The sequence below is a fragment of the Tauraco erythrolophus genome, chromosome 7, assembly GCF_009769465.1.
Source record: "Tauraco erythrolophus isolate bTauEry1 chromosome 7, bTauEry1.pri, whole genome shotgun sequence".
NCBI classification, from domain to species: domain Eukaryota; kingdom Metazoa; phylum Chordata; class Aves; order Musophagiformes; family Musophagidae; genus Tauraco; species Tauraco erythrolophus.
In genome coordinates, this window is record NC_141471.1 from 39,433,934 (window position 1) to 39,450,716 (window position 16,783).

The 16,783-nt window shown below is 42.8% G+C and overlaps 1 protein-coding gene across 1 annotated transcript in view; it reads right to left on the minus strand.

The window, feature by feature from the left end:
• The window catches only part of COLQ (collagen like tail subunit of asymmetric acetylcholinesterase), a 42,690-nt gene extending 27,387 nt beyond the window's left edge, over positions 1–15,303 (minus strand). Inside the window, exons 1-2 of the mRNA XM_086614647.1 lie at positions 15,198–15,303; positions 1,133–1,245 (exon numbers count right to left, since the gene is read on the minus strand). Coding sequence (XP_086470773.1) covers positions 1,133–1,245; positions 15,198–15,303 — 219 coding nt within the window. The remainder of the gene's footprint in view (positions 1–1,132; positions 1,246–15,197) is intronic.
• Between the last annotated feature and the right edge of the window lie 1,480 nt (positions 15,304–16,783).

Sequence of the window (16,783 nt, forward strand, 5' to 3'; positions counted from 1 at the left end):
GAAACTCCAAAGCACAAACTGCTCACACTAAATTCATGTGGCTCCTACCCTCCTAGTAACTACTTAGTTTTATTTTGTGTTTTTATGGGGGAGATGGTGTGAAGGGTGATTTTACACTGAGATTACTCTGGGCAGCTTGGAGGAATCTCAGGGACCCTGGTCCTAACCTCATCTTCGCTGATAGAGCACATCACATTTCTGAAAGAGATCTTGTCTCTGGGTCTCCATTCTGTGGAAATGGGGAAGAGAGGGGATGAGGCAGGGGGAGGCAACGAGATTTTGTGTTGAGGGGAATTGCACCCTGAGTGTAATCCTGTTCTCTTTGAAGACATTGGGGGATTATACACTGTATTTTTCTTGGGTTAGTTCTTGTCAGACATCTTACTAATAATTATTTACATACACTAGCAATAATTGCAGAATTTGTATATGGTAAATGAATAGTAGAATTAAGAAATAGGAATTACTGAGTAGGTAGAAAAATTCTTAATGTTGGGATGGAAAATATATGGGAGTTAACAGACCCTGACAATAAGTGTAAGTGGGCAAATTGTTATATCATATACCCATTGTATCCTTTACGTTGCATATAACATACGTGGATGGATACATATCGTACAGAGCAGGTAAATGCATAGGTGGGTGACTGAAAACTCCATACCAGCAACTCAAACGTGACTTTCTGCAAAAAGAAATGGTGGGAATAGTTTCCACAGGAGGATTTTGGGACTTTTATTCCACCTACTGGGTAAAGCAAATATGATACAAAACAGGACACATGTATAACATACACTCTGAAATCATCATGTAGGATGGGAAATTGCATTTCTGCCCTTACTTGGTTTATTGCGTTGCCATTCCCTTACTCTAAGAAAGCTCCCAAGAGTAAGGAGAATATTTTAGGCTAATTGAACCGAACAGACACAGCCTAGTTTCATTCCTTGATCTATCTGAGATTTACTTGGAGCTCCAGTCTGGGATTTGAATCATTGTCCTAACAGAGCCACATCAACACAGCCAGATGGGTTTGATGAGTGACACCATGAAGCGGTGCTCGAGAGGATACTTCAGTCTTTGTCAAATACAAAAAGTCATGTAAAAAAGAAGAGGAAGGCTCCCGGGCCACACTTACAGTGCTCCAGCCATGCCTGAAGTACGGTGGTGGGAACAGGGGCGGTGGAGGAGGGCCGAGGAGGCAGCACGCTCTGCGGTTGAGCTGTTTCTTCTGTTCCAAACAAGGGAGATCTGTTCAATACAAACACTCATCCGTTGTCTTGAACACCACAAGCATTTCTTACAGGAGTTTCCATTCCATGGGATTTTCCTACATCCTGTGTGCATTGATTGCAACACTGCAATCCAAGTAGGGATCTAAGAAACCAGGTGGTCCCTTAAGTCTGCAAGTTCCTTCTTGTGCAAAAGGCTATGCAGAGTTTTAAGCTCTTAATGTGGCTATGACACAGGTTGATTTTGGAAAATTTCAGATAGGCAACATTAGAAAACAGACTGAAATATTTCTTTCTCTCTCTCCCTCCTGTTTCGAAAGTGTATCAGAAATAGCATTGTCTGGTTCTGTTATAGTCCCTGTAGTCCCCTATAGTTCCTTCCATCAGGAAGCTCTCTGTGCTGTTGCCACCAACATTCCCCATGGACCAAATTGCTTTAGGTACTTATATCATATCCTGGGCTGTATCAAAAGAAGTGTGGCCAGCAGGTCGAGGGAAGTGATTCTGCCCCTCTACTCAGCTCTCGTGAGACCCCACATAGAATACTGTGTTCAGCTCTGGAGTCTCCAACACATGGAGGACATGGAGCTGCTGGAGCGAGTCCAAAAGAGGGCCACAAAGATGATCCGAGGGCTGGAGCACCTCTGCTATGAAGACAGGCTGAGAGAGTTAGGGCTGTTCAGCCTGGAGAAGAGAAGGCTCTGGGGTGATCTTATTGCAGCTTTCCAGTACCTAAAGGGGGCCTACAGGAAAGCTGGAGAGAGACTTTTTACAAGGGCATGTAGTGATAGGACAAGGGGCAATGGATTCAAACTGAAAGAGGGCAGATTTCAATTAGATATAAGGAAGAAATTTTTTACATTGAGGGTGGTGAGGCACTGGAACAGGTTGCCCAGAGAAGTTGTGGATGCCCCATCCCTGGAAGTGTTCAAGGCCAGGTTAGATGAGGCTTTGAGCAACCTGATGTAGTGGAGGATTTCTCTGCCCATGGCAGGGGGGTTGGAACTAGATGATCTTTAAGGTCCGTTCCAACCCTAACCATTCTATGATTCCATATTTCTCCTGGGACTGAAACCAGGTTGCCTTATTTCTGATTTGTGCATCATCCCTAAGAATAAATACCCTGCAACCCAGATTTAGCTGATAACTTTGCCATCGACTGACTGGTAAGGCAGTGTCCCAGTTGTATTTGGCAATGCATTTATCCTTTCCTAAGAGGTAAACTTCCATCAACAATATAAGAAGTTGTGACTAAAGATTCACAGAGGAAGGATGTGAAGATGATTATACTGTTTCATTTTGGTTTTGTTTGTTCGTTTGTTTGGTTTTTTTCCTGAATCTATATACTCCTTGAGAAATACATCTCTAATAAGAGCGGGGGCCTTCTGTAAAGGTTTTGGTCAAGGACAATAAATATTTATTTATGTCTGTTTTTTTTTTTTCTTCTGGCTAGTGGCATCTGGAATGGAAGTCTGTGAGCTGAATGGTGGCAGGGAGCCAAGTAGAGTAGGAAGAAAAGCCTATAGTGAAGTATCTGGTATTAATAGAAAATCTCTAAATTAAGTTTCTAGGAAGACAAATCTGACGAAATTGCTAGATTTGTGTGCAAATCACTCACAGGCTGGATATTAGTGCCATCTCAAGGTAAGGCAGATTCTTCTAATGGACAGATACTTCTGTTTTTTCAAATGTCTCAGAAAATGTATTGTATCAGTCCTGCCATCCCACATTAATGGAGACAGCATTTCCCTCAGTCCTGATGCACAGAAAAGAGTTTCCCAGAGGAGTGTAATTCAGCAGCATTTGGGGCAGTTTATGTTATCTAGATTTTCTTCTCTATCAAGACACTATTAAAGTTGATACCTCTGAGACATGAGTCAACTAAAGCTTGAAAGGGTCCATAATGAAGACTCTTTCTCAACTTTTCCTCACAAGTTTGAAACTCAACCAAAGACTTCAATGTAAGAGAAAGGCAGAAGATTTATAATAAAGAGAAAAGATACATAATTTCATTTAAAGCTTTAAATACATACTGAAAATGCCAATGTCCTACAAAAAGTAGTAAAGGTTTGAGTTAGCCTGTCTCCAGTTTGGCACAAGCAATAAAATACAAAGATATGTAGAATTAAGTTCTGTATTGGCTTACCCTCAAGTCAGTCACTCTTATGCAGCTGTAACGAAGGTCTTCAATTTTTACCACACATACTTCTGTGGTTATCTTAATTTCAGGATTATATTTGAACACATTGCACTGGGTCTAAATTGCATATTATTAAAGCAATGAACAGCTTGTAATTTAACAGGATATAAAATGTGATTATCTTTTTTTAGGCCACATTCCAGTATCATTGCTCTTAGTATTACCTTATTCCATGGTCTAGCTAAATTTCAATAGGATTGTTATATTTCAACATGAATAAAAATATCAAAGCTGGCCCAATATGGCCTAGATGCTAAGAGATTACTACCAGGCACAGACTAGAAAGGTTTGCATTACTGCAGTTACTTTAAAAAAAATATATAAAATAAGAGATTAAAGTGTTGTTCTTTAAATATTTTGCAAAGATGAGCTTAAATATGGATGTATAGCTACAGCTTTAATAAGATACTTATGTCCTCATGAGTAAAGTCAAATACTGAGTTATCAAAAATTGGGATTTTCCTTTTTTTTTTCAGCAAAATCTGAAAATCTGTAAACCAGCTTTTACAGTGAAAAACACTACAGCTAACCAAATTGATAGCAAAATACCTATTTATTTCAGTCTTTAGAGTCTTATTCTAATACTACCGTACCACAAGTTAGGTTAAAACCCAATTTAGGTTTGCTGGTATAAATAGTGGTAGTGATTTTGCACTGATTTAATGTGCAAAACAAGAAAAAAAAGCATGCATTTAATATTGTTATTATATAGGATAGATGTCAATTATATAATGATGTTTGTAGTTAATCATAGAATCATAGAATGGCATAGGCTGGAAGGGACCTTAGAGATCATCTAATCCAACCTCCCTGTCATGGGCAGGGATGAATATTTCATCATTAACCATGGCTATGCTCTGGAAAGTATTTGTAAAGCAAGTATTTAAGAAAAGGCTGGCCCTGGAGGCAAGATATGGCAGGAGGACACAACAGAAGAGGAAGCAAAAAAAAAAGTGATTCACAGAGTGACTACAGGTATGACTACTGTAATTTGCTCTTTCAATAAACACTGCATTTCATTGGTATGGATTTTGTAAGAGCGATAAATCCAAGATGTACAACCATTACAGTATTGGCTTGTTTTCTATATCACAAAGGAGTTACCTTGACAGGCTTACAGGCTCTCTGCAAATGCAATGTATATTTTTAGGCTCCAGGTTGGCTTTGTTTGCTAAACACAGCTTCAGAATACTCCAGACTCCATCAGTGGAAAAAATCTCAGCCCCAGAATAGGACTGTCATAGTTTTCTGTGAAATGTGAAGACCCTGTCTACACAGAGCACATGTTTACATATCTCATATGGAAACTGCTCTTTCAACAGCTTCAATATCAAAGAACATATTCAACGAGAGAAGTAAGACAAAATTAAAAACTCCTTACAGGACTTGTCTAAGTGGCAATCATTTTCAGAGAATATAAAAATTATAATAGTCAGCTTTAAAATGGAAAGTCTTTATCATTAATTCTACACTCAAATTATTTTTATAGTCCAGACTATATGTTAATCTAATTCAAGAAAGTGACAGTATAAATCTATGTGTACATTAGCAACGGTTGCTTCAGAAAATAACGTATTTAGACAAGCTGTTGCAATGTTTCATTTTGTTCCTGCAAACTGCTTGCTTCTGACCATAGCTAGAAGTTGGGAACTCTTATCTGAGATGATTCAATGCAGAGGCAGAGAGAAGCCTTCACCCAGGCTGAGTGCCCCAGAGCGGGACTCATGTGAGGTCTCTGAGCCCTAGAGCTGATCCTAGAGCTGACCTTCAACCCTACAAACTCCCTGGACAGCAACAGAGGTATCAGAGAAGTACTGTCCTGGGTTCAGGTTAGCTTTACAGGATTTCATTGAAAAAAAAAACCACCTAAGTAAATCATGAAAGTGACTTTTATCCTAAAATATCAAAGCTATAGGCCAACCGTCAGGAGGAAAGGATGAGAAAGGAAAAAGATACTTAACATGTGTTTCCCTTCCTCTTTGCGACCACATTCATCCAGTGAGCCCTGACGGGAAGCCGAGCTGCTATCCAAAAGTTTGTCACCCCGACAGCGGCGCTGGTGGCCTGCCCAGCTTGTGTCGGGCAGGACTCTGCTAGATGGAGACCTCCGGTGGCTGACACCCCGTCACAGGTGCTTCCCCTACTTGGATGGCACTCAGAATTGATAATAAACGAGCTGGGCAGACTAGTCAGTTAATGAATTGTGTGGGCTTGTCCAACTGAAACTGAGACTTTCATCTGCTTTATTGTCTTTCATTCAGGCTCCTCTTACCCCCTTGCAAGGACAGCAGCGCGCCACAGGCCACTGCCACCTGGTACCGTTCTGTACATCTATTGCAAGGCGGCTAAGGCACTTTTTCCTTTTAAGTTAGAAAAGTTGAAGAGCTTGTGAAAGGTGCCTTTAGAGAGCCAGACTGGTCAGAATCCTTTTTTTACAGAGCAGATGCAGGTATTAAGCTCTTTAAAACCCCAAAGACATGCATCAGAATTAACAATACGTACTTCTTTAAAATGTGTTTTACAAAGCTTTGTGTCCCAAAACGTGCCTTAAGGACATAAAAGCAGAGCTGGGAATACAGCTCGTGTCTGGAGCTGGGTCGAACCGTCAGGTTGGCAAACGGTCTGTGTCTCTCAGTACCCTTTTGAGCTTCGGCCTTATGGTCGATGGCCTACATATATCTTTTCCTATAAACCAGCTAACGCAAATACGCCAAGGAAATATATCAAGCCCTGCAGCTTAGATACTGGTGCCTAAGTGGAGGAGGCAGTGACCTGTGAAGCTCCCGTGAGAGTTACGGGATGAGATGCGCCACTGTAGCTCTCGCCCGCTTCTCATTTCCTCCTGTTTCAAACAGGACTTCGGAATCTTTAAGGAACAGAGCAAAGCTGATGAGAAATTATTTCCCTGTCCTTCTGACAGAAAATTAAAAAGTCTAGCCAAAACCTTGCAAGTTTCTTTCCGGTCAAGAAAAACTCATAAAAAATTGAAAATAGTCTGGTTTTAATCCCCAAGTGGCTCCGGGCTGTGGCAGCAGCAATGTGTGCTTCACCAGCTGCCACGTGCTCAGAGTTGTCATAATAAATAAATAAATAAATGAAGTTATTTAAAATCAGTTGACGTTCAAAAAGTTTGACAATAGCACGGACCCTGGCACACTGCCCGGACGGCGGATCTCAGTGTTCACCCGGCTGGAGGAGCAAGGACGCTGTGTCCTCCGTCCCCACCTAACATTCAGCCCCTGTCCCCCAGCACCTCCAGACGCCTCCTGCGTGCTCCCAGGGAGCGAGGCCCCAGCCAGCCCCTCGCAGCCCGGCCAGTACCTAGTAGGTGGCCGCATCTATGCAGGTCAGCTTTAGAAAACACTGCAGAAATGGCGAGACTCAGGAAAGCAAAGGGGCCTGTGAGATTTCTAAGGAAGGGAAAGGTCTTTTACTCTCTGTATGCAAATATTTCAAACATTTAAATTGTGTGTATGTGCATGTATGAGAGCAACATGTATGCCAAAAGATCATATACTGTTTTCTCAGGGTGACTGCAGAACAAAAATTCTGAGATCAGTACAGAAAGAGAGAGGAGCATTTGTCTGGGTTGGCTCTGCACGTCAAATTCAAAAGAACATGAAAATACCGACCCACTTCAGTGGGTTATAATATGGGTTTATAATACAAACATATGGCTTATAAATCCCAATAACCACAACAGGGCTGTTTTGTGCAATTTTACTTCTGTTGCCTTCTATTTGCAGAGGTCCGGAGCTCTAGACACCACTAAACGATGTTGACAACTCTATGTGCTCCCTTTCAGTCCATTAGAAACTGAGGCACAGTCATTTCATAAACCAGATGATAAAACTCAACTGCTCGTCACACAAGAACAATATTATAAATACTTTGAGTATTAATGCCTAAGAACTTACTGCAACCCATATAAGAGCCTGAAACCCTGAAGATTAAGGCAAGTTGGCTGCTGTGCCAGGCCCGAAAGACTTCTGCATGTTGTTCACTGCCACTGCCACACAGTCCTCTCCCACTTTATCTGTGAGATTAGTACAAACAAAGCCGAGACACACCAGTGCCATCCTTCTTCCACAACTGCAAGATCGCAATCTGCCAGTGCTGGCATGGATCAAAAGTGTTCTTGACTTTGATGTCGCTCCACCGTATGCTCAGACATTCCCAGACAATCCCTATGAGACTATGGGTGTTGCCATACCCTCAGAAATGCCTTCAAATTACTCTTTGAAACTTAGCTACCATGGACTAAATTAATTCCTCATGACTCCCTCGCTGCAACAGATTCACAGCCCAGCTGACTTTATTCTCCTGTCTTTCACAAAAAATAACTCTGCATTGACTTGGTGTTGTAAAAAGTTGTTAACTTTGTAGTTTCAAGAAGCTAAAAAAAAAATCTATCAACGTTTTTCCGCAGTTAGAAGAAAACTGAAATTGTAGCACTGCCTTCTTTAGACAAAACATCTCCCTTTACTTGCGTGTGTTCCCTGGGCACATGCGTTTATGCATACACACTTGCCAGTTCCTGGGAAAAATGGTAAACAGCTGCTTTTCTCTTTCTCCTCACTGTCTCAGCCCTCTTCTGCTTTCTTCCTATATCTATCTTCTCATCCCAAACGCCCTTTCACTATTACAGTCGTGTGACTACAGAAAGCATCCCTCCAGTTTCCTTCTCATTGAAGCAGTGATTCCTTGGAGACGAGAAGGGAAGAAACAGAAAATCTAGGATGGAGTCTTTTAATTCCTGTGGGGTTTTTCTCTCTTGCCTATCAGAATCAGACTCAGAATGAGATCAGAATCTTCCTCAAAGAATTCCCCCTAGAACTGAAGGGTTTTCCCAGTTCTCTTCTACCTACTAAGCTGCAGCATGAAATAGGTCTCCTGGATGTGTCCCGGGTTAGTCCTATGTTGCTTTACAGCTGAATGCGCCCCCTGATTTTGCAATCACACACCATCCTAGCACCAAGAGTTAAAGTCTGCAGGGATGCACAGCCTATCCTGAAAACAAACTTCCTCCTGTATAAACACAAATGATGTTTTTCTGTAGTTTTAACCAGCACTAGCAGTTTCTCTTGCTGCAATGAGGCTGCTGGTGCTCCTGTGCCAATACAGCTAATCCGTGGGAATCCTCTGTGTCCCAAATGAACAGGCTTTAAAAATCAAGGAGGCTAAAATGCCAAGTCACAGACTCTTCCTTCCCTGTGCAGGGCTTTGATAACATTGACAAATCCAAATGTATTGTCTATACTAAGAGAAGAAGCCTACGAGTACTATCTGGCCACGAGTATGTAGGGAATAGCTGAATTTACAGCACTTTGTATTGCTTGTCAGTGGAGCTCCCATCCTTTCACTGAAAACATTTGATTTTGAAACAGATTGCATGGCTGTGCTGGCATTTCAGCCTTCACCTCCCAGTCTGGTCACAATAAAAGAACCAGTATTCACCAGCACGTTCAGTACCTATGGACTACAGATAGTGCTATGATCAGTCACGGCAACGATACAACCTGGAGAAGGTTACTCAAACCAGGTGGGATCTCCATGCCAGCTGCAGCATTGCTTTCAGCTGAGGCTCCCTTTTAGGCTGGTTGCTACCTGTCAGAAACATTCACAGATTACAGAAAAACCTTCAAATCTGTTACTGCTTCCTTCACTGGAAAGCCAAGCAAGCGTTGCCTCAACTCCTGTACTGACCTCTGTCCCTGGTGGCAGGAGAACTTGTTCACCACAAAACAACGACCTGAAAGATACTGGCTTTCCTTGGGTTGTGTCTCCAGAGAAGGTTTCACAGCCTGAAGTCAGTCACCTGCCTTACTTGTAACACAAACATTGCCTTAGAAAAAAAATCTGAACTGGCCACCAATGTAGTTCCCTGCTTTCTGCACTTCAGGTGTCCAGGTATCAAACCTGGCTTCTGTATCTGAGGATGCCTCTGCCCATATCGGGTCAGCACATGAAGCCGAATAAGGTGACCTTTACGTGAAACCAGGGGGAACAGGGGAACAAAGGGAGATCACGCGCTCCTTCAACATGCATTGCCTTGAGCAAATGAAGTTCGTGATACCTTAAGCAGCGTTTAACTGAACCCTTTCCCTTTATTTGCATTATAGTCACCAAACCTTTTTTGACAGGCCAGTAATGGCACAAGCAAGTCAGAAGCCCCTTTCCCCTCCCATAAGCGAGACCCAGAGCTGTCCTTAAGGAGCCTTGCCACAACCAGCTTCCATCTTCCTTACCAGTGGCTGTGTCCTCTTTTGATTCTGTTTGCTGCTGCAAGGCAAATGCCGTAACGTCCTGAACCGCCTCTGATGTCCTTCCCTTGTCCCTCACCCACAAGACCACGTGGACTTCTACTCATTGGTCTGCTGCTAAATTCACAGGACCTCCTGGGGCTCCTTCGCCATTGCAGCTTGCATCAGTCTTTCCCTTGCCGTTCCCGACACGAAGCTGGGTGCAGGCACGAAGTCATGGACAGACCGTGCACCAGGGTGGCTGCTCTGCTCTCACCTGGCTCAACACAGGTGTCGCACCATACACCACCAGAGAAGCATCTGTGAATCCTAAGGTAATTTCATTCCTGAGTATTATCCGCACTGACTTGAGCAGAAAACCAAATTTGTGATTCTCACAGTTCATATCTACCAGGGAGGAAACTACAGATAAAGTCAGATCAGGTGCTGCTTTAATGTAACTGTTTATTTTAAAGACCCATTTACTTGAAGCACCAGCAGCCACAAGACGCTAGACTGTTATTTTTTCTACCAGTCCAAGCCTTTCCCCAGAGGCTGTTCAGGAACAGTCGCCTTTATCAGCTTAGAAGGGTAACCACTACACAACCCTTCTTGTGGCTTATCTTTCTAGCTACTCATTTGGGCTATTAAGTGCAAATGGCCAATCCCAAGGTTATTTTTTTCTCTCAAGATGAAGAGATACTCTATTGAAAGAATCTGTTGCCTCCATTTCAGGTTTCTGTGAGCCACAAACAAGATAGAAACCTTTTAAATGCCCAGCCGAGTCCAGCCCCAAGACCTTTGTCCAGCCAGATCCACAGTCAGGTGACTGTCTTCTCTTATGGCCAATGATACTTTGCTTTTCTTCTCCTAATGAAGCTGTAGCCTTGCCAGTGGCTCATTTCCGTCAGGAATTTTATTCTAAACCAAGCTTTCCTGCTCACGTGTGTTCCATGAGAAACCCCTTGACCAATGGCATCAGGATGCTAGGCGCCTCCTGGGCACGTGCTGACCTTCCAGAGCAGAGCCAGGCTTCCATCCCTGCACTGATATTTTTTTCCCCTCAAATATTCGCCTCTGCTTGCTAGTCATCCTTTGGGTGGTTTTCCCAGTAGGCTCTGGCTGCTGCCTTTGAGAGTCTTCCAGCTTTTACCATTGGTTTTATTTTAAATTCTTTCTACATCTTTCTTACTTCTGCTAGCACTCTGATCATTTTTTTCCCTTGTGATTTTACATAAATAAATATTTACAGTTACTGTTATTAGAAACACCATCCACCTGACATCTCTGCTGTCTGTTTTGGCAATATTTCAGGTTCCTGCAGGTTGTTTCATTAGAGAAAAAAAACCCACAACCCTGATGATGGGGTCAGATATTCCTTTTACAGACAGGCAGCCTGGATGCCGACTCCCCCAATGTCAGGAATCACCACCTGTTTTTGTATTTTCTCTCTCCCACTTTTTCTCTCGCGAATGCACAATGCCCTGTTGCCCAGGTGCAGCAAGGCAAGGGGTACCAGCGTCCCCTCCCTGTGCTGCCAAGCCAAGGCTGTCACTCTGCACAGCTCCTGTTCCAAACCCGCCTTCCCCTTCTCTGCAGCCCTTACTGCTCCAGCAGTGTCAGTCCACAAGGAAGCTGAACTGTTTTCTGAAGTTACCCCACATGAGGTCTGGTTGCAGATTAATACTCCGCCTTCCCGATTCAAAGAGGCTGTGCCACCCAGCCAGTGAGATGTGATGTTCATTTTCTTTGGGAAAATAACGGGGAAAAGGTAAAGAAATCATGAAGAACACTACCAGTAGTGCTCAGATGTTACCATCCCATTTCATTCCTTTAAATTCATTAACCTTAATCATTTCATAGCACTGTGTATCAATACTGATCGTAGGAGAAAATTCAATCAAGGGATACATTTGTGGCATGCGTAAAAGGCGGTTTGGGTCAGAAGAAGCATTGAGATACTGTTCTTCAACTGTTGCTGGTAATTTAAATACTTTCCCATCGCTCTGCAAAACCTGAGAAACCTTTGGCCTGGATGAGTAGAAAAAGAGAGGAAAAGGAATGAGGGGGAGAGGAAGAGAGTCTTTCTACTACCTGAATTTGGAAGGTGGCTTCCTTCAGGCCGATTCTTACAAGATGCAGATGGATTCCTGTAACCCTACTAAAAAAGAGTATAAAATTCACACCTAGTTTTCACTACATGAGTGTAACCTCCTCAAGCGCACAGTGCAGGAACCTCAGTAGAGCAGAGCTCTGAAAAATAGTTATAGAGGACACCTCTGGTCCGGCACTCCGGCAGGGGAATTGGACTAGATGATCCTTTGAGGTCCCTTCCAGCCCCTAATGTTCTGTGATTCTGTGATAACCACAGTGGTGTAAGGGTGGGATATGCCAGGTTACCCCGAAAAAGAAACCTGCTGCCTCCAGGAGGGTTGAGCTACGCACCCATGGGATCTTCACTGCCACGTGAAACCACAGCCACATGCTTGAACGTGTTGTAATATTATTCCCTGAAGCATTTCCTTCAGAAATTATGCATCAGCACCAGGAGACTCAACTCTCTGGAGTTGACATGACATTCAAAATACTTCCAGAAACAACAATGGGCAGTTGCTTGAGGCTGATGGGATTGTAAGGTGGAGTTGGCAGCAAAACAGACAGAGATCCAGATTATTCTTCTTTCCCCAATTACAAACACTTTCCTTCCCTCTACCGACTGTTTATCTCTGCATAGCAACAGAGCAAAAATAAAAAGGTTTAGAGGTTACAAAGCAGTAACTAGAAGGCAGAGATGTGTGAGGACAGAAATAAAAGCACTTTTAGCCCAGAATTTTTCAGAACTACCTGGAAAACACCCAAACGTATTTTCCCAACTATAGGAAAGACAAGCTGTTGCTTAAGAACATCCTCACTGTTAAATGTGATTAGTTTTAGAACTTGCAAGTAGGGTGCTGAAATCCATTCTTTAAATGTGAAATTACATCTCGGTGCCAGATACAAATAATTGACTCAGCTGACAGTCACAGAACATTTGAGAAACCACTAGAATAACCAAAAATTTAAATGGAAGTAATTCACCTTCTGTACCCACTGTGAGATTTCTACCAGAAAATATGAACTTTTTGATTTTTTCCTTAAAGAGATGTTTCTTAAAATGCAGATGCAATTAAAGCACTAAAAGAATTTTTATTATGTCATTTTTCATACCAAATAGCCCTGATTAGCAAGTAATAATGGTACACAGGTATGTAACAGCTCCTCAAAGTATGGGTGTTAATCCAGCCCTGTGGTTGTGGTATCATGACTGAATAATCCACCAGACATCCTTTTTTTTCCCCCATAATATCAAGTAATCATTTATGATACACTTGTGATAAAAGCCTTGCTAAGAGCTTGCTGGGTGGAAAGGCGATTTTCAGTGGCTTGCCCAGAAGCACACGGTGTGGGGGTTTACTGTGCAGCAGCGCGTGGAGCAGTGATTTGCCCAAACTGCCACACTGGGAACCACGTATCCTGATGGGGTTCACACTTTCTCCAAGCCTGAAACCATCAGCTGTCGGCCTGCGGGGATGGAGGAGGAAGGGGCTGCTGTCGGCTGCAGCCTCTGCCTGGGGACCCCAGGGCCGTGCTATGGAAAACATTCTACTACAAAGGGCAGAGTCTGGCATTTTCCTTCATATTCTACCATGTTTTCAGCAGAGATAAGTCCTACTTCTTCTAAGGGGAAAGTTATTTGTTGAACTGTTATTTTTTTCAGAGGACAGTTTAAATGGCTCCTCTAGACACACAAGTGTGTGCCACAGGAGAAAGGCCAGGCCACACAGGTAAGGGAAATGTGAAATTCTTGTTTGTCTGGGTGGCATCTGCAAGTGTCAAATAAATGCAGAGCTCTTCAAAACAATTGTTGAGGTCTAATAACTTACATGTTGTTGCAAAGCAATTTAGAATGTATCAGAGAAAATAAATCTTGATAATTCCTGTACCTCAGCATTAACTAATCTCAATATCATGGAAAAAGCATACTCAGTTGAACAGAAATGATAACAAACGTAAATGCTTTTTAGCGCCCTACAGAGCTTAGTAGAAAAAATTACTAGTTCCTAAAGGTTTGAAAGAATGGATTAAATTGTCTTTCAAAGGATGTACTTCTTCGAATACTAGGCTTCTCTAGATGTTATCTTAAAAGTTATCTGAAATGACTGTGGAGCTGTAACGGCTGCGTTATTAAATGCTATAAGGCTTTTCCCCAAAGGATATCTGCATTACTCTTGTGGCCCTCAGAATCTTATTATTTGAGTATCTTTAAATGAATGGACTGTTCAAATCATTGGGAGTGAAATACAGTGTACTACTAGCTCTGCACATTTTAAAAGATTTTTAAAAATCTCTTAGAAGAAACCATGCACTGTTACTGTTATTTAGTGCAGAAACCTATCATCTCCTACAAGCTACCCTCCTAATCACCGTTCCCTTGTAAGCGCCTTGAATGTAAACTGTGGCTCTGCAGTCATTAGAGACATTAGAGAGAGAGAGAGAAAGGCTGAGTGTCTTTAGATTCGCGTCTAAAGTTGATTTTATGCACAGTCTTAAAATGTGCACCCTTTTGGTCACTGTCTTCATGTGACAGACACAGGGAGGATCTGTAGGTATAGCTGACCTTGACCTACAAATCTCAGTTGAACCATCTCAACTTTGACACTGAAGGAATCCAGGATGTTAGTTAGAAGCATCTCTATTGACAGATACAGAATAACAGACAGGAGGTGGGAGACAGCAATTTGCCATAAACAAGTGAAAGTCCCTCAAAGGAGAGAGAGAGTCAGAGCTCACATCACCTTTCCCCTTCCTTTGCACAGAACACGGCTAAAGGAAAGTCTCGTTGATCAAACCGTAGAATCTATGAAGTGGGATTTCCAGTGCCCTGGCTCAGCTGACAACTAATTTGTTTTGCCTTTGCCTAGCAGGGATTTTCCGTGCCGTGGACTCTTGTTTGCTATGTAAGTCATGCGAGTATTTGTTAGTGTCATAGCCAGAGCCAGATGATGTTTATTCTGCTAACATCCAGTCGGACTCTGGCAGCGCTCATTGAGGTCAGGGCTTTATTTATAGAAGCAGATATACATTGAGATTCATTTTCTTTCCCTCGCTGTAATCTACCTAAGCTCATCCAAAATAAAAAGAAACATGCAGACATGCAAGTAATATACTAATTGGGCCAGATCCATGAATTAGCACAACACCACAGAAGCCAATGGAAAAAAAGCATTTCAGAGCAGCTGAGGATCCTGTCTATTATTTCTCCGCGGGAAGAGAAGGGAGGGGTTTAAAACCAGAAATAATAAAAGCAAAAACAACTAAGCAACAAAAATGTGGCAGAACAGGTCTGCAATGCAAAATTCCTCTACCGAGACCTGCAATGGAAGTATTATTGGTTTTGATCCTGTGTTCACAATCACTGGAAAGTGCAGGAATCAGAGTGCAGAGGAGAGCTCCAAGCAAGGGAAAGTAACAAGACTTAAAGCAATTTACCTGCTGAAACTGAGAAGACATTGTCAACGTACGCGGTCTGAGACAGAGCAAAGCAGAAGAAAAGCTGCAGGTAAGATCCCCGGACAAGCGGGCTCAGGACCAACATGCTGGCTGTGCCCTGGCAGACGCCAGCTCAGAGACGCAGGGCTGCTTTGGGGATCTCTGTCTCTCTCTCTCTCTCTCTCCGTCTCGCTCCCTCTCTGCCTTGCCTGCTCTCTGCCTCTTCCCTCGCTGTGGGATGCGTGTATGTGTCTGTGTGTGTACGTCTCTCTCTCCCCCCCCCCACCCCCCTCCCTCCCTGTGCCTTTAGGAAGAAAGAATGCCAACCATTTCCCATTAAATCTTCTCCTTACACTAGACACGGTTATATTTAACTCCTGCGCTGGATCAGTTGCCCCTATGGTGGACATTAGCTGCTAAAACTGGGGCACGGGGGATTCTGGTTTTGCTAACAGAAGCAAAAATGCACTTTGGATCATAATAACGATGAGCAGGAAAGGGAGAAATTATGGACTGGACTATAAACAGCAGCCTTTGGTGCAGGCAACCAGACACCAACGTCGAGATGGACAAAATCCTTGATCAATCATCTTCTACAGGTCACTAATTGCTTTAATGAGAGAGATGAGCAGTGACCTAACATCTGCTTATCGCTGATAGTTACAAGCGTTGCATTTGCCCACAGAGCACAGCTCAGGCTGAGGGATGCCACGAAGGCTTCACAAACCGCAGAGCAGATTATTATTTAGTATTTAAGTGAAAACGCCAGTATCGCTGATAGCGCCAGACTTCGTAGGACCACAGAGTTTACTGACAGGGTGCAACAGGTGGAAGAAACAATACGTGTGCCATGACAGGGCGAGTGAAACGCTATCAGCTCCGGGGGTGGTGGTGGTCAACACACCACACAGCGCTGCGCCAAGAAAACAAACCTCTGCCTCTCTGAAAAGCAGCGTGTGCCCTTGTTACCTGTACGAAAGCTTGATGTTTCTGTGCCTTATTCCAACTGGCAGGGCTTTGCAAATAAATTTCTGTCCGATAAGTAACTAGCACAGGGATCTTCCTTCCTGCCTAGAATCCAACAGTGGTTTCCATGAAAAGCAGAGGTACTCCTTCAGCATGAAAACCGTCATTACATCCTCTCTTCCAGATGGAGATTATTTTCTTTGCCCACTGTTTATTATTTCTTCCGAGACAAACATGGAAATCTTCTGGGGTAATTACAGAACTGATTTTTTTTTTTCATTTGAGAGAAGTACTTATCGACAGAGATGATGACAAGCGCCCCAGGCATTAACTCCTACTGCGTACACCACTAAAGGGCAAAGTAATGTATTTCTGCAACTCTAGTTAAAAAGCCTTGACTGTTCTTTTCAAGACATTGCAAACATATTAACAAAATCTTTCTAAATGTAATGGTTTGACAGGGACAATCATATCTTCCTTACATATTTCTATCCTTAAAAGATATCCTTAATATAAACATAAGGCTTTCTAAAATTTCCTTCGAGTACTGCAACACTTTGGATAACTGAATTTATTTTTTAACTTAATCTACCTTATTCCCCTGTCTGTTGCTTTTTAGC